Source organism: Tenrec ecaudatus, chromosome 11 (assembly GCF_050624435.1).
Source record: "Tenrec ecaudatus isolate mTenEca1 chromosome 11, mTenEca1.hap1, whole genome shotgun sequence".
NCBI classification, from domain to species: domain Eukaryota; kingdom Metazoa; phylum Chordata; class Mammalia; order Afrosoricida; family Tenrecidae; genus Tenrec; species Tenrec ecaudatus.
In genome coordinates this window covers 30,647,339-30,669,725 of record NC_134540.1, presented here as the reverse complement: position 1 = coordinate 30,669,725, position 22,387 = coordinate 30,647,339, and the positions used below count along the sequence as shown (strand labels likewise).

At 39.4% G+C, this 22,387-nt stretch overlaps 1 protein-coding gene across 5 annotated transcripts in view; it reads right to left on the bottom strand.

Moving 5' to 3' along the window:
* Positions 1-1,404: 1,404 nt before the first annotated feature.
* The window catches only part of PCDH9 (protocadherin 9), a 1,088,104-nt gene continuing 1,067,121 nt past the window's right edge, over positions 1,405-22,387 (bottom strand). For all 5 annotated transcript variants that reach the window (XM_075562988.1, XM_075562989.1, XM_075562992.1 and 2 more), the window contains one exon: positions 1,405-3,566. In XM_075562988.1, coding sequence (XP_075419103.1) covers positions 3,193-3,566 — 374 coding nt within the window. In that variant the 3' untranslated portion in view covers positions 1,405-3,192. The remainder of the gene's footprint in view (positions 3,567-22,387) is intronic.

Here is a 22,387-nt window from a genome sequence, read left to right as displayed (position 1 = left end):
ACAGAGGGTAAGACGTCCGCTGCCTCTGCCCAATAAGACCTGGCAAGCTGCTCTCATACTGCTGTAGAGTGTAGGTTCCCAAGCTTTTTTGGCCTCCTATCCCATTTTAAGAAAAAAAATTACTCAGTATGCCCCTGGAAATTAACATCTTTTGTACTAGAACCCATAATGCAGATTCAAGTATAGGTATCTTCAGGTGCAGTCCTCTGGATTGTTCCAGCAACCCCTAGACAGCAGCATTGCCTACCTTAGAATACACTGATTCCGAATCTAGGAAACTGCAGGGCATTTCGACTCTGACAAATAGGATTGCTATGAGTTGGACTCAATTAGATAGAGCACAGCTACAAGATGAATATGGATTACTAATTTAGTCACTCAGTCCAGGATTTATTAATTATTTGTGTCCTTGCGAAGTTAACTGCCTCTTCTCTGGGGACAAAAGAGTGGACTTGAAACTAAACGGGCAAGTTCTGGCTTATGCAAGAGGTTCCTGTGTAGAGCAAATGCTTACTGTGCTTCGCTATCAATTGGAAGGTTGGAGGTTTGAGTTCGCCCAGATGTGCTCTAGAAAAGAGCGATTAACTTCCACAATGGCAGCCATTGGAGATTCCATGAAGCACAATTGTACCCTGATGCATATGGTGCCAGCGCTGGTTGGAATGAACTTGATGGCAAATAATTTGACTGTAACTGGGCTTGTTCAAGAATGAAAGTCTTTGGTATCTCATGTAGCCACTGTTTAAATCAACAGCACACCTCTAACCCCAGAGTCTATTTACCAAACATTCAAACACCCCTTGAAGAAGAATCAGGCTTGATTACCTGCACCTAAAATTCATGAGTGAGCACTGGTTCAGTTGCCTGATGAGGAGCAGAGGAGTGAAGCACATGGTCAAGTATGTCTTTTTCGTGACAACATTTTGAGTCTGTCATCCTAACCTGAAAGAAATATAAAGTTTTGACCTTTTCTTCAATATCTTTATCTCACAAGTCTTTCTGGCATAGGATAATAGTTAAAGTGAGAATCTGTTTTATGAAATATCACTTAAAAATAAACAAATGACAAGGTGGCTTTCCTGGCTGATACTATTTTCTTAGGTTCTTACTTAGAATTTCACTTTGGTGAAACATGTATGACTCTTGAATTAGGAAGTAAACCTAGTTTGTCTATTGGTTTACCTAGACTAAAATTGCATAGACCAGTGGAGAAATTAACTCTAGCTTGGAAGTATATTTTGAGAATGTAGTCATTTAATCTGAACAAGTCTTTGTCGATTGCTAGTTAAAAATTCATTGTTATCAATATACAATCATCCAACCTATAGAGTAGAAATACTCACTTTGTATGTTGAACAAGAATTAACACACTACAATCAGGAATTCAGAACATTTATTGCAAGAGCTGAATAACTGTAAATAACGTAGAACTGGCAAAGCAGTAACAGGATAATTGTTTAGATATTTATTCTGTCAAAGTCATCAAACACCCCTCACAAACCGACAAAAATGTACTGCAATAAGCAATGCACCCCTACCCATTATTGTCCAATATACTGTGGAAAAAGTGAACTGCTATTTACAAAGGAATTTTATTTTTGGTAAGAACAAATTAACTATCAGATTAGCAAACCTTTTTTTATTATTTTTATTAATTTTTTACGTTTAAACTGATGTTGAACCATGGCATAAAGATAACTTTCACTTCTTTCAATAAAGACATTTTTGTTGCATGCTATTTATTTGTTTAAATCATCTGTCATGCCTTAACAAAAACCTCCTAAGAATGTTCAGATTTGGATTTGTTTGCACGTGCAACTGAGATCTTATTAACATTAGTCGTCACTCTGTTTGGACCTAAGTGACGAGATGCTGGTACCTGCCAGGCATTGACCAACTATGATAACAAACAGTTAAACAGCAATAATTAGAGATTGATCCCATTATTCCCCCAACTAGCCTACCTGGACAATGTTCTGTTACATCATGAAGGCACAACACATTAAATATTTTGTGGCTATGGCCTAATAACACTCGTGTTACAACAACATTATTGTCTATGAGCATCAACACAAACGCTGTCATTTCAGCAAAGTTGTAGACACACAATTGCCCAAATTTAAGCTATTTTTGAATAGTGATTGTTTCTTCAATATATGCTAATTTTGATATATTAGTTTTGCATGAGTGACAAGCACAGGATATTATATCACTTTCTGAAGGATTACATATTCCCATTACATCCTCACTTAATGATATCAAGTGATTTTGCTTTTTTCTACTTTTGAAAAAAAGAATGTCAAGACAAGGTTCTGAGTGTCAAGCTTTTGCAGAAGTTCATTTTCTTTTTGCGCTGAAATGTTTCAGTTTCTTTATGATATTTCTGTTTGTTTGGTTTTTTATAGGATTCCAGTATTATAAGATAGTGTACAAGAAGCCAGATCCAGAACCTTTTATAAACACAAGAGTTTAAGATCCTGAACAATGTGTGTCGGACAGACGACTAATGTAGAAACACCATCACTCAAAGGAACAGTAAGAGTAAAGACAGAAAGAAAAAAATTAAATATTAAAAAAGGAACCATAAGACACAGAGTTATGTTACAACATCTTAGGTGAACGTTATAAATACACAAAAGTTGTTAATAATAACTTGCTTCTATTTACAAATACTGTAACACTGATTGACTTACAAGTGTCCCTAAGGTTGTTAACAGCACAGTAGGTTTAATGCTTATCTGTTTAAGTTTTGTTTGAAGTATAATGTCAAGTATAGTGATCTGAGCACAAATCAATGACAAAAAAGAGCACACGTTTCTCACTGGATATGTTTGTCAGTCACTCTAATCCACGGAACTTTCTTACTCTCCAAATGCATATTCTATTGTTCATAGCAGCAGTCCAGGGTCAAAAACAGAATGCAATTTTAAAATAACTAAAAGGAACTTTGCACAATGGAGAGATAGCTCGAGAGTTTAATCAATTCTAGTAAACAAGACCACATGGGCTATTAGAACTATTTTCTCCCTTATGTTGCGAATCATTATATTCTCCATGGTGCTAAAACAAAGTTATGCATATCCCTGCTCTAAGGGGCATAGTGGTAGAGATCTATTGGATACATACAGCTCTGACACACAGGTATTAGCATGTCTATTGAGAGGAAAGTCAGTAGGCCTTTATAGCCCTTTCTTAGAGTTGGTGCTCTTTAGGACTCTCAATTGCACCTCCGGCTTGCTTATAGGACTTCAGGTTGGCCAGGGGAATGTCTGCCACGTGGCCGCCATTGTTGAAATGGCCCTCATTAGAGCCATACTGCTTACGGTCATTAAACTGGTTCCTGTTGCTGTCTTCTTTCCAGGCCCTAGTCAGAGTGTGCCCATTCACGAGCTTGTCCTTCTTGACCCATTCTTTCTGGGGTGCAAAGGTTGAGAGAGGAGATTTAGGGTGTTGATAGGGACCCAATCCAGGAGGCATCCAGCAATTATCAGAGTGACCCAAAACCAAGCACTCTTGAGTGCACATCTCCGTAGCCTCAGCCAATCCTCGGGGGCCTAGAGGCCCATCTGTACAGGAAAAGAGATAAAGAAGGGGGGTGGGGGAGAGAAAATGATTAGACCTTCCATTTGAAATCATCTCCTTAAAACATACTAAATCAAACAATTCAAAGATACTATTCCCTGTCCTTTTAAGATGCAAGCCAAAGGATTCAAATTCCTGGTTGAGAAGGTAAGAGTTTTACCTGTAACAAAAATAGATAAATAGGTAGGTAGAAAGATAGATAGGTAGACAACCTAATGCACATATGTATACCTGGACCATATCATGTCTAAATAATACTCTGTATGACATATACATTTTTATGTTTTTTTTAAAGGATTCTTAGCCAAAGCTGATTTCAGGAGAAACTGAGAAAGCTAGAACACAAATGAATGAAAATGCTACCCATCCTAGAATGTGAAATACTACTTTGTGCACATTAAATAACCTTCTGATGAATTTTAACATGGAAATTGTGAACAGATAATTGGATACACAATCATCAAAAATATTCTAATCATGATTTAAAATACTGCTTTCCCCTCCTTTCTTTTCTCATTCAAACACTTGTTATTTTTTCTTATATAAAATCACGGGGAAATAATTTGTAACATTTAAAAATTAAATGATCACATTAAAGGCAAGTTTGAGTATAGTAGATGCACTACTGCAGCAACAGTTGGTTCGCTGCAAGCAACAAAGACTCATATCAACAAGGAAGTCATTTGCATCCACAGATAGCCTTCTTACAAGTCTGACCTATTTTCTACACCTCTTTGTGTAGAAAACTTAAGCCAAGTCCCAAATTGGATCACATAGAGTCTAACACTCAGGAGGGAAAAAAAGACTTGTATTTTTCCAATAGTTTTATGCCAGCAGAAAATCTAGAACATATATTTTAACATTTTTTTTTCTGATGAATAGAGAATATCAGTCCTTTACCAAAGAAAACATCCAATAGTTAAGAAAAATAAGTTTTTATTGGTTTTGTCCTCCTTGATTAAGCAGTCAAGTGATGTGATAGCTTGGAAATTAAGAATTGATTTAATGAATGAGGTTAAGTGGATAGACAAGAATGCCTGGGGCATAAAGTATTTTCAAAAGCAAAGCATCATCAGAATAAAGATGTAGAAGAAAACAGGTCTGTAAGTTGGCACAGCTAACAATGAAAATAAATAAATAATTCAAATGTAGGTCTTTTGCTAACACCTAAATAGCAGTACTAGGTTTTGCTAATAATGTTAAACTTTTTACATTAACATCTAGTTGCCTTAATAATGCCCTAAGGTGCTAAATTCCATAAACTAATTATTTCTTGCATGTGAAAAAGTGTCTCCTATTATAGGCAACAGTGATAGCATATACTCAATACAAGAAGTTACAGATACAACATCAGAATGGAAAAATATTTTGTGAAAACACTGTGGTTAAATTTCCCTGTTTCATAAAAACTCAAATTTGTCATTTTTTTCTTAATCTAAAAGAGATAATACACAATATTATTTTAAAATTTATTTAAACACCCACTCCCTGTCTTCCTATTTCCTTAAAATAATCAGGTTTATCTTGATTATATATTACTCATTACTTAAAACTTTCTTTCACCTACTTCTGATGACTACGTAAGGTCTTAAGATAACTCACTGAAGCTTCTCTATCAGCCTTTGACTAGCATGGACCCTGTGAGGCTGGTTGGAACTCCTCTGTGTGTTGCTGAGACTACCCATCTCTACAGGATTAGAAAGCTTCATCTGTCTCCTGTGGAATGAATGGCTGGGGCATTTACACTGCTGACCTGTGGTTAGCTGCCCAAAGCCTCCCAACTGTGTCACGATGGCTTTTCTGTTTTGTTCTGCGAACGAGTACGTGCAGTTATAAACTGTGGCAGTCTTAGTCTGTTTGTTTGTTTGAAAACAATAATATATTAATGAGTGCAAATTCTTATTTTTGTTTTCTCTCACATGTGGAACACAACATGACTTACCTGTCACCTGATTCTTATACAGACCCCAGTGGTGATCAAAGAATTACATTGATTGTTATCTAAACATGTCTTTTGATTTTCTAATATTTCTGAGAGATAAACAAATTGTTTATCAGCTATTTTAGAAATGCCCTTAGAATCGTTGTTTTCTCTAGCTCTCAAAGTAGAATATGCAAGGTTACTCTTAGAAGATTCTTATTCTTATCCATTGTGCATTACCATCTTACTAGCCTAAGAAATGTTACCTAAGATTGAGAATGATGTTTTTGTAAGTACATCCATGCATACCTGTATAACTTAACTTTTCAATACCAAGTGATGAAATTTAATAAATACAATATACACGTCTTATTTTTTCTTCCAGACAGATATTTTTCTTTTCACAGATACTTACTAAGTACGTGTTATATGTTGTCACTGTGAACAAGACAGCTGACACCACTCTCCTTATGGACTTTCTATTCTGGGTAACAAGAGCCAGAGCAGCAGTGGATTGATGGAAAAGCAAATGATGTCATTAGAAAAGACAAGGAAACCGATGCCGGTTTAGGGAAACTCTTGTCTTTACAAGAGTCCTTGGATGGCACAAAAGGCTAATATGTTCGGCATCTAAATATAAGGCTAATAGCTCGAAAGAGAGAAAGGTTTGGCTCTTTGGTTCTTTAAAACTAACCACTGAAAACCCTATGGCTCATGGTTCTACTCAGACACCGAGTTGCTGTGGATCAGAATCAGCTGAAAGCAACTGGTATACTGATTTATCGCATTTCAAAGTAACTGATGAACTTTGTTATGCTACATCATTTCTTGATTATCTATTTTCTTACGAACCCCATTGATCATATCAGACATAGTTTTTTCTTGACAGACTTTGTGTCACTACGCATTTGCTGCTTTTCCTACTGTGATGGCTGACATGGTGCCGCAATGCTGCGAACTACAAGAGAACTCAGCCCAGTTCACTCCTCTTGGGCTCATGCTGACTGAGAGCAGCTCTTCCCCTATGGGTTTGGAAACTGACTCTTTACGAGAGCAGAAAGCCTTCTCTTTCTCCCGAGGAAGACTGGTGGTTTCAAACTGCTGACCTTGCAGTTAGTAGCCCAATGCCTAACTATACTACACATTCGAGGTTCCTGCTCCACAGTACACCTCTCGTTCTTTCAAATCCCAGCATAGCCATCCATGGTTGCCCCATTTTAGCAGAATTCCTAGCTGAGGGAGAAAGGTAGAGTAGGGAGAAACCGCTGGGGATGGACTTTTAGAAGTATGTCAATGAAAAGTCTATGAATCACAACAGGAGAGTGTGCCATATCCTGGCTGGAAGGAAGCTACCCCACCCCCTGCCCCCAACCCCTGATGTTTAAAGCATTTGAAATGCTCAGTGACTGGGACATCAAGCAGAAGAGCACTTGACTCTGAAGAGGAAGCGGGAACAGAAGGCAGTTCTTTCCCCCATGAACCAGAGCGGAATGGTAGTTAAGGACAATAACTTAGAAACTAACTTTTCTAAAATGAATCATTGCTCTTTGAGAATTGTGTTTGCCATGATTCATTCTTTTAAATAGATTGGGAAGATTTTTTAAAGTACGGATATAATTTATAGAAATTTTATAGATTCTGAAATAAAGCATATAGACAGTGTATGTACTGATATAACGTATACATTGGGATGCATTGTAGAAAACTAGGATGGAACTGCAAAAGTTCATGGAAAATTGGAATTTAATAATCATGGAACTGTTCCATGAATTTTTGAAGACTTTATATATTGAAAGTGTTTATTTTGGAAGAAGCTATTTACAGAGATTATTTCACTTTTACTTTGAATCAACATGTATTATTCTGACTAGTTTCCCTTATATTAAGATTGGGAGAAAGTTAGCTTGCTTTAGGAAATGACAATATTTTCACATTTTAGTCCATGAAGTCAGTGCCATAAGTTGGTAAGGATTGTGTCTTAATTCTTTGGTAAATAATAATTATTAAATGGATCACAATCATTTCACTGGCACTCTTGGACAGCTTTTGTCCTTTAAGTGTTTATAATTTTAGTGATGCTAATCATTGCCTAGTTCCCAATCTGCTTTTTATGTTTTACTTCTTAAAACCACAAACTGAATTTGTTCATGCCGTTAAAGAGGTAAAAAACATTCTTAAAAAGGCAGCCCAAGGTGGCGCCGTAATCAGATGCCTCAAGCAAGATGTCACACTTACAGAAAGACTAAAGAAAACAAGTTAACTAGATATATAGTCCACACACTTGGAACCCCGAGCACCAAAGACAATGCTAAAGAGTCAGACTGAGTGCCAAGTGGGAGGAGAGACTGTAGAAACACAGCAGACATGGAAATTACATATTGTCAGTGCCATGCCAGCTGAAGCTACACTGCACAGCCACCCTGAAATAAAGCAGGCAGCACTCCCCAGAGAAGCCCTCACCTCAGCACTTGGTGCATCCAGGTAGGTACAACTCAACACTCACATCCAGAGTCGGGCAGGCATGTGTTCTGTCCTGTGAAAGTTAAGGGCACTCAACTCATCCGCCATGCCTCGCTTCAGACCCCAGGCCTGAAGCCCACATACCCTCAGTACCACCAAATCCCTCTTCCATCCCCGTGCTGCATGTAGCCAAAGTCTAGTGGAACCCACTGCCCTCTGCCGGAGGCCCACACATCATTAATGCCCACTTCTTTGTTGAACTATTTGTGCCAGGGACCTGTGGATCAGTGGTGTCCAACCTACCTGGCCACCAGGTACCAGGGGCCTACAGAACAATTGTTGTCTGTTCCTTCACCTAGCTACCCACTTAGGGAATGCAGAACAGCGGCACCTCCTATATTCCACCCAACTACCAACACTGGAAGCCTGAGGTCGGTGGTACATATTCCCTTGTGCTGTGCTTTCACTGATGGAGAATTCCTTCCTAGAGACATCTGTGAGCTGCTGGTTCTCCTTTGGCTATGCTCAACACAACCCCCCCCACACACACACTGTAAACAGAGACTAGTCTAACCACCCCCCCACAGCTTCACCTAGCACCATCACTTACAGTGTCTGTACTAACAGTGTATTGACAGACAGCCACAGGCACCCTCTCAACCACCTGGAAACTAGCAATATGATTATATAACACCTGACCTATCAATCATTATCATTGAGGCTATTTCCTGCACCCAAGTCCAGGTGGCAGGCCAGCTAGACAACCATAGCACCAACAATGAAGTGACTTCCTCAACTGCGCAGCAAAGCCGATGAATGCAGACATGAGCTCCCACACCTAGATATTGACCCAAAGCCAGTTGTTGAGAGCGCCACTACAACCAGGCTAGCAAGCAGAAGAGAACATACACTAATGTACTCATGTCGATCAAAACTAAGCCACACAAAATATGAGGACAGAGAAATAGGCACACAACTGATAAAAACATTAACATGGTAATGTCTCAGAGATTACAACCATATCAAAGCCCATAAAAAGCAGGACAAGGTGGATATAGCAAATGGCCAAGATAAAGAATCAGAAAATAATCTGGAAGAAGAAATGGTAATGGAACTACTTGCTTAGAAAAGCAAATTATTAGTATAAAAGTTCTTCCAGAGATAAATTGTAGAAACTATAGACAAAACCAAGGCAGATGCAGAAAAAGGATTATGAAAACTATTATGAAGCAGACGAAGAATTCAGGTAAAGAGTACTGGGACAAAATGGCAAAGTAAAAAGCCAATTAGAAATCATACAAAAAATCATAGAAATTTTTAAAAATTAACAATTGATCCTCAACAAATACAAAACACATAGAAAGACTGAGAGGGAGGAGTGAACAAATGAAGAGATAATTTTGAAATAGTGGATAAATCACTTGTCACCAGTCTATTTGAAGGAAAAAATCAGAAAAATAAAGAATGAGAAAAAATGAAGAAAGTCTAAGACCTGTGTGGGATAATATTAAGAGTAAAAATTCCTCTATGATTGGAATTCCAGAACAGAAGAGGGGAAATAAAACAAAACAAAACAAAAAACAGAATTATCGAAGATTAGCTGGGAGCAAACTTCTCTAGTATGAAAGATGAAAAATATATTCATTCAAGGTCAACAAACCCCAAATATAATAGAACCCAAAAGACAGTCATGAAGACAATCACACTTGTCACAACCTAAACTAGAAGAGGAATTTTGACAGAAGCTCAAGAAACAAAAAATATTGCCTGTGAAACTGAACCAGTCATACTACATCCCAGTTACTTGAGAGATAATATGCTGGCATGAGGGGAGGCAATAGCATTGCATATACAAAACAGACATAAAAATTGCCAACCAAGAATATATCCAGAAAAATCATCTCTCAAATATGATGATAAAATTAAAATATTATCAGAAAAAATGGGAATTAATGGAATTTATAAGACCAGAGCAGCACTAAAACAAATATTAAAGGAAGACCTTTAGACAGGAAAACCAACATCTGACAAAAACTTTCAGGAGGAAGACTGAAAACTATAAACCAGAAATGTCAATCTGTAAATAATGATAATGTCAAAACAAAATGGGTCAATAAATAGTGCAGTTATAGGAGTTTCATGCGGAGAAACGTTAAAATGATATCAAGAAATAAAAGGCTTCATATACTTAGGAAGACAAAAAAGAGCAAAACTGGAAAGACCCACTCAACATAAAGTCAATAACAACGAAAGAATCAGAAAGGAAGTACACAAATGAAAACAACAGCACAGAAATTACACAGAACAAAGAAATCATCAACACTACACACACGCAAAGCCCAACCCGATAGAAATAGTAATTATCTATCAATAATCACATTGAATGTAAATGGCTGAAATATTCTCAAGTAAAGAGAGGTGGCAGAATGGATACAAAAGCATGCCTCATCACCATCCTAGCTGCATATGTGTTAGACACAAAGACATAAATAAACTAAAGTCCAGTGTATGAAAACATTTTTTCAATAAAAATAATCCCAAAAGATCAGAAATAGCAATATTAATCTTCTTTGAAATAGGCTTTAAGGCAAAGTTCACGTTGAAAGATAGCTAAAGCCACACCATTGAGTCCATTCCAATTTATGTCAACCCTCAAAGACAGAGCAGAATGGATCTATATGGTTCCCATGACTACAAATCTTTGAAAGGGAAGACAGTCACATCTTGTTCTTACAGAGGACCATGGGGTTTGAACCACTGGCTTTGTAGTTGGTAAACCATGTTAAACCCATTGTGTTACTAGAACTGCTTATCTAAAGCTCCAAGGAGAATATTACGTATATAATGATTAAAAGATTAATCTACAAAGAGGTTATAAACAATGGCAAGGCTACAAAATATATACCACAAACAGTATTGACAAGAGAAATTGATAGTTCCACAGTAAGAGTAGAGGACCTCACCATGCCACTTTCACTGAAAGACAAAAGGCAACTTAAAGACGAGCAACTTAAAAAACGTACAGAAAATACAAAAAACAAATACAGAAGGCAATTTAAAAAACATACAGAAAATACAAATGCCACGCTCAACCAATCTGATCTCCTAGACATAAGCAGAGCTCGCCTCCACACGGCAGTCATCGGTTCTTTTCCAACTCACAACAAATCTAAAACATTGATACACATGATGAATAATATCTGATCACAATGCTATAAAATTAGAAATCTATTTCAAGAAGAGCCAAGGGGGGCCCAATTACAAGAGGGCTTTAAACTATGGAAAAACGAAATGTAAAGATAATGGGGATTTTCAAGGTTTTTAAAAAAACCTCTCTAATACTTAGAAATTGAATGATAGCTTGCTTAAAAATTGTTGGATACGCTCAGAGCAACTTGTTCCCAGAGACGACTGCAGGGCTGGCCTCTGCTCAAGACAAGAAGCCCTCTGCCTAGGACAGCCCTGAAGATACAGTTCCGGGAGAGCAGCCGGTCTGACCCACCCACATGGGGCAAATCAAGAGGGAAGCACAACAGACCAGTGATGGGAGCGAAGCCATGAAGTCCCTGAAGTATCCTGATCATAGACTTTGACCTGTGGGGCAGCACTTGGCACCCTATCTGGCCTGGCTGGGGATTACTCACATGGGACACACTGAATGTCTAAAAGTGTAACTGACTTGGGGGGTGGGAAGCACTGGACTGCTCCATCCCTGACTGCAGGAATAGCAATGGGACATTCAGGAATGCTGAAGACTCAGAGGGGGTCTGGGTTGCTAGGTCAGCAAGACTGGCATGTGCAGCTCTGGAAGGTAGGGGGGCTGACTGAAGGTTTATATCAAATCCTTCTCTCTGTTTAACAGAGCTATCCGCTCTGTCAGGATCCCTCTTCGTCCTGTGACTATCTGTATGCTGATTTACTTTATCCTTTGTTGGTGTTTATCTTTACAGGACAGTCTGGATAGGCAATCTTACTGAGACAGGGATGACAAGACCAATAGTTCCTGGAGGCCTTAGGGGCGGGGGTGGGAGGTGGGGCAGGAGCAGGGAGCCAGCAATTAATATTTTCAGGAATTGCTTGTTTGCAAAATGACATGAACTAAAACAGTGTCTTTATCCATTGCATAGAATTAATTTTCATTGTATCATAATGCTTGCCTTAAGTTATGAATAACAATACTTATTTTTGTTCATTTATTGCATCAGCAAATATTTATTGACCATCTAGCATGTTTCAGATATTGTTTTGCTATATTCATAATAAACGTTTGCACATAGATGCTTATGTGTGTTTTTTCTATCGCCTGGTCTTCTAATTTTTTTCAAAAATTGGCAATTGATGTCTTACTTATGCTACATCATTTAAAATGGGTTTGGAATCTATGATCTCACCATTATAGAAATTAGTTTCGTTTTTATAAATAATAGATAGAATCACCCATAAAAATGATATTTTAACACTAAAACAGTTATTGATTAAAACCCCCCCACAAATGTTTGGTTCCCTTTCACAACCTGCAATCTATGAGTTGGCTCCTCAGTGTTGATCTCTGAATGTATAAAAGCACAATGGCCATCAAGCTTTACAAGCCAAATGTCTCTGCATTTAAATGTTTTGAAAACATGAACAAAAGCACATAAGGAAACGCTCCTTGAAAACGGTCTCCGTTATTGCTTATTTCAGGTCTCCATGATTTCCCTTCCCTATCTTCCCTCCACTCAATGTCTTGCCTAACCCAACAAAGTACACGTCTGACAGTTTAGGGGTTCACAGCTGTGAGAGGGCTGTGTGAATGACTGACTTTTAACACGGAAAGCAATCCAATCTAATGGATCCCCAGCTAGACTTCTGTGGTGGGAATACTTGAGTGGTTCTTGATCTAATTTTATTTTGCCTTGAAGCAGAAATAGTACTTCATTGTTTAACCTGCCGTATTTGTGAGCCCTGGCAGTGTAGAGGTTAGGAGTTGGGCTGTGATCCGCATGGTCAGCAATTTGAAGCCACCTGCAGCTCCGAGGGAGAAAGATGGGCCTTTCTACTCATGTATTAGGTTGCATTCTTGGTTGTAAATAACAGGTCCCTCTGAGCCCGCATGGAGTCCTTTGCTGGGAGATTGGTTTGTGGCTTAGCGCCCAAGGAAACCTGGTGTTCAAGTACTTAAAATACTTGACTGTTAACAGAAATACGTGACTCACCAACAGCTTCGTGGGAGAAAGACATTGGAAATGGTCTGGGGTGGTTCCAGTCTGTCCTACAGGGTCACAATGTATCAGAATCTGCACCTTGACTGTAGGTTTGGGAATGGAAATGAACAAATAGCCGTTGTCCTGTTGACTAATTAATCATCAATCTGAGTATTTGAAACCTGAATTTAATTGATAGGTTTGCAAATTTATTTGGCTTCCCACAGCCTGTTCAGAGAAAGAAAAAAAAACAAGCAAAACCCAAAATAAAACCTCACTCTGGCAATTAAAAACTCTTGTACAATAGCCTGTAGTCCGGGATCGAGACCAGGCATGGGTTTTGCAGCCCTCCTGGAGCCTTCAGCTGCTGCCCCGGGGCAAGATCATTCACTTTAGGAAACACTGGAATTCAAAAGCTGGACATTTTTATTTACATAAAGAAAAAAGCTAAACCTTGATCCTTATATTTTCTAGACAGTTTTCAGAGTATACAAAGTTCTGATCTTTCTTATATTTTTTCTAGCATTATTTTACTGTCGAGTAAAATAAAACTAAGCACACTTACCACCACTGATTTTTAAAATGATGTTCTTTTTAAACATTTTGTATCACCCTCAACTCACCTAATTAAGCTTTTTTTCTTTCTTTGTGGGGCTTTAAGGTTTCTTATAGAACATCTTCTCTTTTTCATGAAATACACAACTGATTGTCTTGCCGTTATCGGCCCTTTTTTTAATGAATTTGTATCATACTTTCATGCACAGTATTAAATTCTGATTTTGCTGAATTCACAGCTGAACCAGTAGACATCATCGTGGTAAACAAAAAAGGATTGAAGTTGTCAAGGTTTCAATTTTACTTGGTTCCACAATAAACACTCCTGGAAGCCGAAGCCGAGAGAGCAAAGAAAAGAGTGCATTGGCGAATCTGCTGCACAAGGACTCTTAAGTGTTACGGAGCAAAGAGGTCACTTTGAAGGCTAAGGCGCCCCCGCTAAGCCACAGTGTGTTGACTTGCCTTATTGTATGTGAAAGCTTGGCAGTGATTAAGTAAGACTTAAGGATAAATGAAACATTTGAATTATTGTGGTGGAGAACAATGTTGAAAGTGTTTTGAAAGGCTGGAAGAACAAACACAAGACGTACAGGCAGAATGTTCCTTAGAAATGAGAATGGTGAGGCTTCATTTCATCTTCTTTGGACGTGTTATCAGGAAAGGGACATGCTGCTCGTCAAAGTTGAAGGGCAGCGACAGAGAAGAATATCCTCCTGAGACAGAAGGACAGAATGGCTGCTATATTGGGTGCACACACAACAATTGTGAAGATGGTGCAGGACCAGGCAGTGTTTGGCTCTGTGGTACACAGGGTCCTTATGAGTTGGGATCAACTGGATGACAACAATAAGTAAAATGACATGGTGAGACAACTACTTCTACTTAGGAGTGTAAGTTAAAATTGAAGCCTTTCGCTTACAGCTCAGATAAGTGCAGCCTTGTGAATGCCTACACAGTCACCTTCACCTTGAGAAAAACAAGAAACCTCACACCGGCAGGGTTTGACAAAACCTTTGGTAACGAGCAAACAAGGATGGAATGTTTTACACATTCCTCATACAGATTGCACTCCTCGGTCACAGATGACAAGTCAACATTTGCAGATGGAGACGGTCCAAATACAGTAACACGGCCAGCCCAAGCAGCAGATTCTCTGCCTGAGAGGAGACTGTTATTTGGACAGACTTTGAAGCTCACAAAGAATGGAAACCACTTCCTTCTAAAGTCTCGGCATTCCTCTGCAGAGCACAAATTCCCATCTGCTAACACCACTTGCTGAAAAGAACATTACCTCCAATAACTTTACATATTACTCATTAGTATTTGATATTGCACTTGACATTGCATTTATTTGAATGACAGCAGTCTGATAAGACATCTCTTCATTGATTCTGTAACTTCATTTTCAGATGTTGACCACATTGCTTGGTGTGTGTGCAAAGCTCTATCTACGTTGTTGTCGATCACATGCCTCTCCTTGTTTGGTTCACCTGTTCTGTTAATTATCATCGAGGCCTGTGATCTTTCAAACTCCCTCAGACATCGCTATATCCTGCATTCTTCACCACTTCCTGAAATTTGCAGTTTCTCAGAAAACCTTGGTAAATTTCATTTAATGTGAGACAAATTTCAATCAGCAGACATAATGCACTAAACAATCAAATATATCTTTAGAGATTAATTTGCTGCTGAAATCCAAGGTAAAAACAAAGAGCAGCTCAGATCCTCCTCTTCCATCCCCTTAAAGTGATTGGTCTCTACCTGGGGCCCAAACTCAGTGTTGCAAATTAGCTTGCGTTTACTTGCTGTCTAATAATCGCAATATTCCACATCTATGGAATTAGAATGGAGAATCTGGTCAGGCGATTTATTTATTTTTTAATTTGCCTCCATTCAATTTTCCCTGGGTCACCTACAACGGAAGCCTCTCACTGTAGTCTTTGGGCTGGATATGCTTCATTTCAAGGTCCTTGTCTCAGGTCACGTAGACATGCTGTGAAGAGGGACCCACTCCTGGGGAGAGAATCCATGGAAATGAGAAAAAAAAGCACTCAAGTGTTTTTTTCTTACCTGGAGGATCTGTTAGCTCAACATGCTTAGTCCCACCCAATAATTTTAATTCTGTAAATTTGGTGGAGCCAAGAAATGTTCATTTCTCACAAGCTTCCTGGTGCTGACATAGTCTCCTGTCCCACCCACCCCACCCCCCCACTCCCTCCATCCCCTCTGCTCTAGCCTGCTTTGCTAGTGTGGCAACCTCTTGCAGCCCCCTAAATATATGAATTTCTAGTAATCCAATGTCTACTCTCTAATCTTCAGGGACTCCATTAGAGAAAGATGAGATGTCTGCTCTCATTAAAATGTATAGCCCTGGAAACCCTACAGAGAAGTTCTACTCTAACTAATATCATTGCAAGTCAGAATCAACCCCACAGCAGTATAACTGCAAAGCAGCGTATTTCTGTTTTCTGTTTCATCTCGCTGATATATACTTCTCCTATTTTAACTCACATTTGTATGGCCTGGCATATCCTCTGGATGCTGTTGACTTCTCAAATTACATTTACATGACATTGACTTTTTTCTGATGGTCATAGCAGTGTATTTGGTCACCTATTCATCAGAAACATGGACATGTTTAATTCATATTTCTAAGATACATAATTTTTGCTTCTCTTTCCTCCAAACCTTCTATGCTCCTTTTACTTGTTATTCTTATATATGCCCAAAAAAATCAGGGCCAAGGAAGCAAATCTCATCCTACCCACAGTGGCAATTGTACAAAACTAGCGGAGAAAAACCAAGATTATCCCTCTTTGACACCAACTATGCAGTGGATAATAAATCCCACTCCACACGTCGACTGCAGCTTGTAGCAATCTCAGCTTTCCTTCCCTGCTGGGCCCCGAACCACTGCTGCTGCTGCTGCTGCAGCCCTCCAGGGATTGGTCGATGAGTAACAGCCCTTTCTCTGTTTCTTAGCTCTGACAATCCACTGGCATGGTGCACAACTCCTGATAAAGCAATATCATGAATCACTCTGCCATAAAGATGTGAACACCTAAAGTAAGGTCCAGACAAAGTCTCAGAGCTGTCCTCAATAGACACACAGACCCGGCCAAGAGCAAATGTCTGTCCTTACTATCTGGGAATGATCACTAAGCCTCGGACTTCTAAGACCTTGATCAGACTTCCCATGTATCATTACTCTTTACGTTGTTTCACCAAGTGACCTCATGTGGACCGTCACAGTCTGTCAGCATGTATACCCTCTCAGCTCTCAGGAACCAGCACCAAACGTCAAACTGATTGATGCAATTGACAAAAGCCCCTCACAGGGTCTACATGTCACTCGGTTGCTCAATCCAATTGAAAACAAAACAACACATGAATTATCCCTGATACGTTTGTCAACCTTTCTCTTCACAATTGAAACCGACAATATGCCCCAATATGTGTATCGCCCTCATGCTTATGTCACCTCATATGACAATGGGATTTTACAAAGGTAAGCAAGATGAATAATCAGTTGACATGTAGTTAATCAAAAGAATGATTATATCATTGGGGTGCGAGCTTTGGTAAATAGTGTTCTCCAGTTGGTGGCAGAAGGGGCATTTACAGAGATCCAAGGCACAGGAAGACATGGAGCAGCCCAATTATTGAATTTCAAAGAAAAGGCGAGAATTATGAGAGCAGCTGAGAGAAAGAGGCAGTCACATGTAAAGGTAAACACGTAAGAATAAGGCCCAAACTCTCCGTAGAGACCATGTGGGAAAGACGCTGGCGCTGTGTGCTCCGCAGTTGGAAAGAGGCAACAGCAACCCAAGAGTCCTTTAGCCAGCAGCGCTCTCCATCACACTGGAAGGAGATAAAGACATATTGAGAAACTATATATAAATCTCTCTGTCTCTTTTACTTTGTGCAGTCTCTTCCTCAGGTTCTGAAGACAATAACCTTGTATTAATTTGCTGTTGCTGCAGTGACTGTGCAGGTTTTCTCTTCCATTTCAGGAGGTGTGAAGCGGGCTGAGTCTTTCTGGAGGCTCAGAGGAGAATTGACTCCCTTTCCCAGCGACTGCACTGGGGCTGGTGACCGCCACGGTGGTAAGTCACAGTGTCACTTGTTCCCCAGGAACCTCCTCTCCAAACATTTTAAACAATAGAGTAGCTGTTAAAAGTAATTGTAAACTACATAAATATAATATTTCTTAAGTTACATGGATGTTAACAAAAAATTGGTAGAAATCTTTCTACATTGATTTATAACTTTATGAAACAAAAAAAACCCCTCACTACTGAATTAGAGACTATAGGACAGGGTGAAACTGCCCCTGTGAGATACTGTATCTCTCTCTTTTTAAAATGAATGAACTGTTTAAAAAATAATTTTATTGGAAGCTCTTTTAGATATTATAAAAATCCATTATTCAGTTAGATCAAGCATAATTAAAAAAATGCTACTACCAGCAGTTTCAAAACCTTTTTTCTTTCTGAACTCTTTTGATATCAACTCCCCTTTATCCCTTCCCTCCCCTACCCTATTCCTCTATCCTACTGATATTATATATTATTTATTATTATTTGCCATATCTTATACCTTCCAATGTATCCATTCACCTGCACTGCTGTTATTTGTTCCCTTTGAGTGGAGTTATACAGGTATCATAGCTATCTGCTCCCCACTCCCTTTTCCCAAAGTAGAGTTTGGAGAGAGCTGCCAGTCTGACCCACTCATCTGGGGCCAAACCAAGAGGGGAGTGCAACAGATCAGCAATGGGAGCAAAGCTGTGAAGTCCCTGAGGAATCCAGACTGTAGACTTCTGACTGAAAGGCCACACTGAACGTCTAAAGCTGTAACAGGGTGGGGGGAGGGCACTAGACCACTCCATCCCTAGCTGCAGGAAGAGCCATGGGGACTTTGTGGGGGGCATTCCTCTTGTTCACAAATGCTGAGGACTAAAAGAGTACGGAACCCTGTAAAAAGGGGGATTGGACTGGTGGACTATAACAGGGTCTGCCCACTATTTAACAGAGAGATGCTCATCTACTCTGGATCAGGATAGCAGTTTGGCTTGGGACTATATGTATGATCTCCCCACCTCCCCCCACACCCCTCTCACCGTCACCCGCTTTGGTATCTATCTATATAAGACAGGAAGGATAAGGAACCCCATGGAGACAGCAAAGGGAGGGATAGTTGGGGGTCAGGTGGGGATGTGAGGTGAGCTGTGATCCAATCATAACAGGGACAAGGGAATAGCAAGGGTTCCAAAATGGACAATGAGGAGGGTATAGCATTCCTGGTCATATTCGATCAATTGAAATGTATGCGAGAGGAATTACTGAGAAGTGAATGATGGGTAAACCTGATAGTTGAGCAGAAGGAAAGAAAAAGAGGAAAGTAAAAATTATTTATAGCTATAAATATAGATATGTATATATGTAAATATATAAATATAGGCATACTTTTCTACACACACACACACACACACACTTACATACAAACAGGAAGCAGATGGACTTTGGGCCTCTACTTAAATTTTACCTTAGTACAAAAGAGGTTTGTTCTAATGATGTGACGCTGTATGATACCCACCTTTCTGACAGGATCACTGAAGACAAATAGGTACATAAGCAAATGTGGTGAAGAAAGCTGATGGTGCCCAGCTATTAAAAGGTAGAGCATCTGGGGTCTTAAAGGCTTAAAATTAAACAAATGGCTATCTAGCAGGGAAGCAATAAAGCCTACATGGAAGAAGCACACCAGCCTGTGTGTCGACAAGGACTGGTATCAGAAGTTCAAATCCTACCAGCAACAGTAACAGGAGCAATGATTTCCTGAGTTACAGGGAGACGGTATATCTGTATAGGAGCAGAAAGTCCCATCTCTCTCTTTCAGAGTGGTTGGTGGTTTTGAAGGGCTGACCTTGTGCATTGCAGCTGAATTCATGGCTGTGATGCTACCAGGGGCTCCTAACATTGGCCACTACATTACTAGTAATTAAGCAGAATTCTTTTTCCCCACTAATTTCAATACCATTCTGTCAGAACGTTATTGATATAGATTAACAAATACTTATAATATTGTCATTAAAAGACAAGACAATTTGACAAAATTAGGGTTGATGAAAACCCTGGAGGCCATGGAAGCAATAGCAGGTGGTGGTATCCTGTGTATACAAAACCCCACCCATTGTTCTATGCACCACCGTAATCATGCAATAATGTCAGCTCTGTGTGACACATGGTAGCTTTGAAAGTTAAGCCAGCAAGTTTCAACCTTGTCTGTATTTTCATATATATAAACTAGGCTTATGAGAAATACTTTTGTTGATATAAATAACTACATTTTATTAAAAATGAATATAGCATTACAATAACAGTGAATAGCAATGTTCATAGAAAGTCATTTTGATGTCACCCCCTCTGTCAACGTCATCTAGCATGTCCTTCCCGTCAAACACAGTCCCTAATGATGTCCTTTCCTTTTAGCCTTTCTAGAAGTCACATGTGTTCCTTGGCTTATGGTTCGTTCATCCGGAGGGAAGAAATCACATCATTCCAATTCCTGCTTTCATGATTACATCATCTTTTCCTCTGATTCCTGCTTCTTGCTTCTAACACCCTGAACTTAATCACATGCCCAAGATCATTATCGCCGCATTCGGTAATATATTTACAGGCCTTCAGGGACCAGGGCATAGACATATTTGGGTGTGTGGCACTATTCATTCTAGCTCAGTCCGTAAACATGTAAAGCCAAGTACCTCCATTTCCTGTCTCCCGTCCTCACTGTAGTGAGAGCCATTCTTGTCCAAGTTCACAGAGCCCTACATGATCTGAGTCCTGCCCAACTCTCTGATCTCATTTCCCATCTCTCTCCTCTTACTCACTCTGCTCACTGATTGACTTGCTGGGCTTCACACTTACAGCTTTGAGTTTGTTTTTATTTGTGCCAAGAACTTCCTCACTGGCTTCAAAGCAACTTTCGTCCTCACTTCCCTTGTGTGTTGCCTAAAGGACTTTCTGTGTAAGGAACTCAGCACGGGGAGAGCTGTAGAGACAGCATCTGCACTGGCAGGTTGCTGGTGAGGAAGGGGGGGTAGAGGTGGGCAGCTGATAACAGGAGTACAAGAGGGAACTACATGCGCTGAAAGGGATTGTAGAGATGACTGCACACCTCATTTGTATGATTACACTACTGAATTGTATGATGTGTGAAATATATGTCAATAAAACGGTTTACTTAAAAATTAAACAGAAAAAAGTCATTTCTACATTTAGGCATTTCCTGACCATCTTAATAAGGAGCCCTCTTGGTATAGAGATTATTCTTTAGGCTTCTAACTGGAAGGTCAGCAGTTCAAAAGCACCTTCCAAAGATGAGGCTTTCTACTCCCTTAAAGAGTTTGTCTTGAAAACTCACAGGGGCAGTTCTAATCTGTTCTGCCAGGTCACTATCAGTCAGAATCAACTCGATGGCAGTGAGTTTATTTTTTTGTTTTGACCACCTTAAAATGCAAATGTTAACAATAGTAACAATGATAATTCCCTGCCTAGTCATTAGCATCATGTATGTGTGAAAGTTGTACATTGAAAAAAGAAGATCAAAGAAGAATCAATGCATTTGAATTATGGCGCTGGTCAAGAATATTGAAAGTACCATGGATGGCCAAAGAACAAACACATCTGTTTATAAGAAGTACAGCCAGAATGCTCCTTAGAAGCAAGAGTGTTGAGACGTGGTCTCAAATACTTTGGACAGGTTGTCAGGAGAGACCAGTCCCTGGGCAAGGACATCCTGCTCGGTAAAGTGGAGGAGCAGTGAAGAGGAGAGAGGTCTTTGACCAGGTGGATTGACAGTGGTTTCTCCAATGGGTTCAAGCATAAGAACAATTGTGCAGATGGCACGGTATTCCTTTCTGTTGTGCACAGACTTATTTTGAGTTGAAACCGACTAGACTATACCGAATGACAACGAAAACATCTAGGACTCCTGGAAGCCCCGATGGCACAGTCACTGCTAACTGAAATGCTGGTGGTTCAAAATCACCAGCCTGTCCACAGGAGAAAACATGGCCACCTGCTTCTGTAAATGGTGCAGCCTTGGGAATGTGACAGGGCAACTCTCTTCTGTTCTAGGAGGCTATGATATGCTGCAGTTGACTCAGTGACAAAAGGTTCTGATTTCTGCTTACCTACTCTTTACTCAACTTCAGTTTTCCTGAGTTAGGTCATAATTATCTGTCACAATATATTAATTGGTCACTTCTCATTTGTACAAGAATGTAAACATAGCAAAGCCAGACACTTTGTTCTGATAACTACATCTTCCACATCTGTTACTATGCTCTGGCATACTGTAGTTCGTTATTAGATATATTTAAAACTGAAATAGATGAATTCATTCTGAGCCCCAAATCCATGGTGAAGTCCTCAAATCCATAAGCTCACATAAAGATTGCATGTAGAACACCATTCAGCAAATGATTTACATTCAGAAAAGAAATTAATAATTAGATACATCTTACCCTACTTAAGAAACACTGGAAAGAAGTCAGGACATAAAATTTCACAAAGCTGATATTTGGGATGTCTAAACTGTATTAATAAGTGCAAACTCAGTGCATTAAAATCACTTGCTTGCTACATTATTGTGGAATTGAGGCAATTGGGAATGCCCC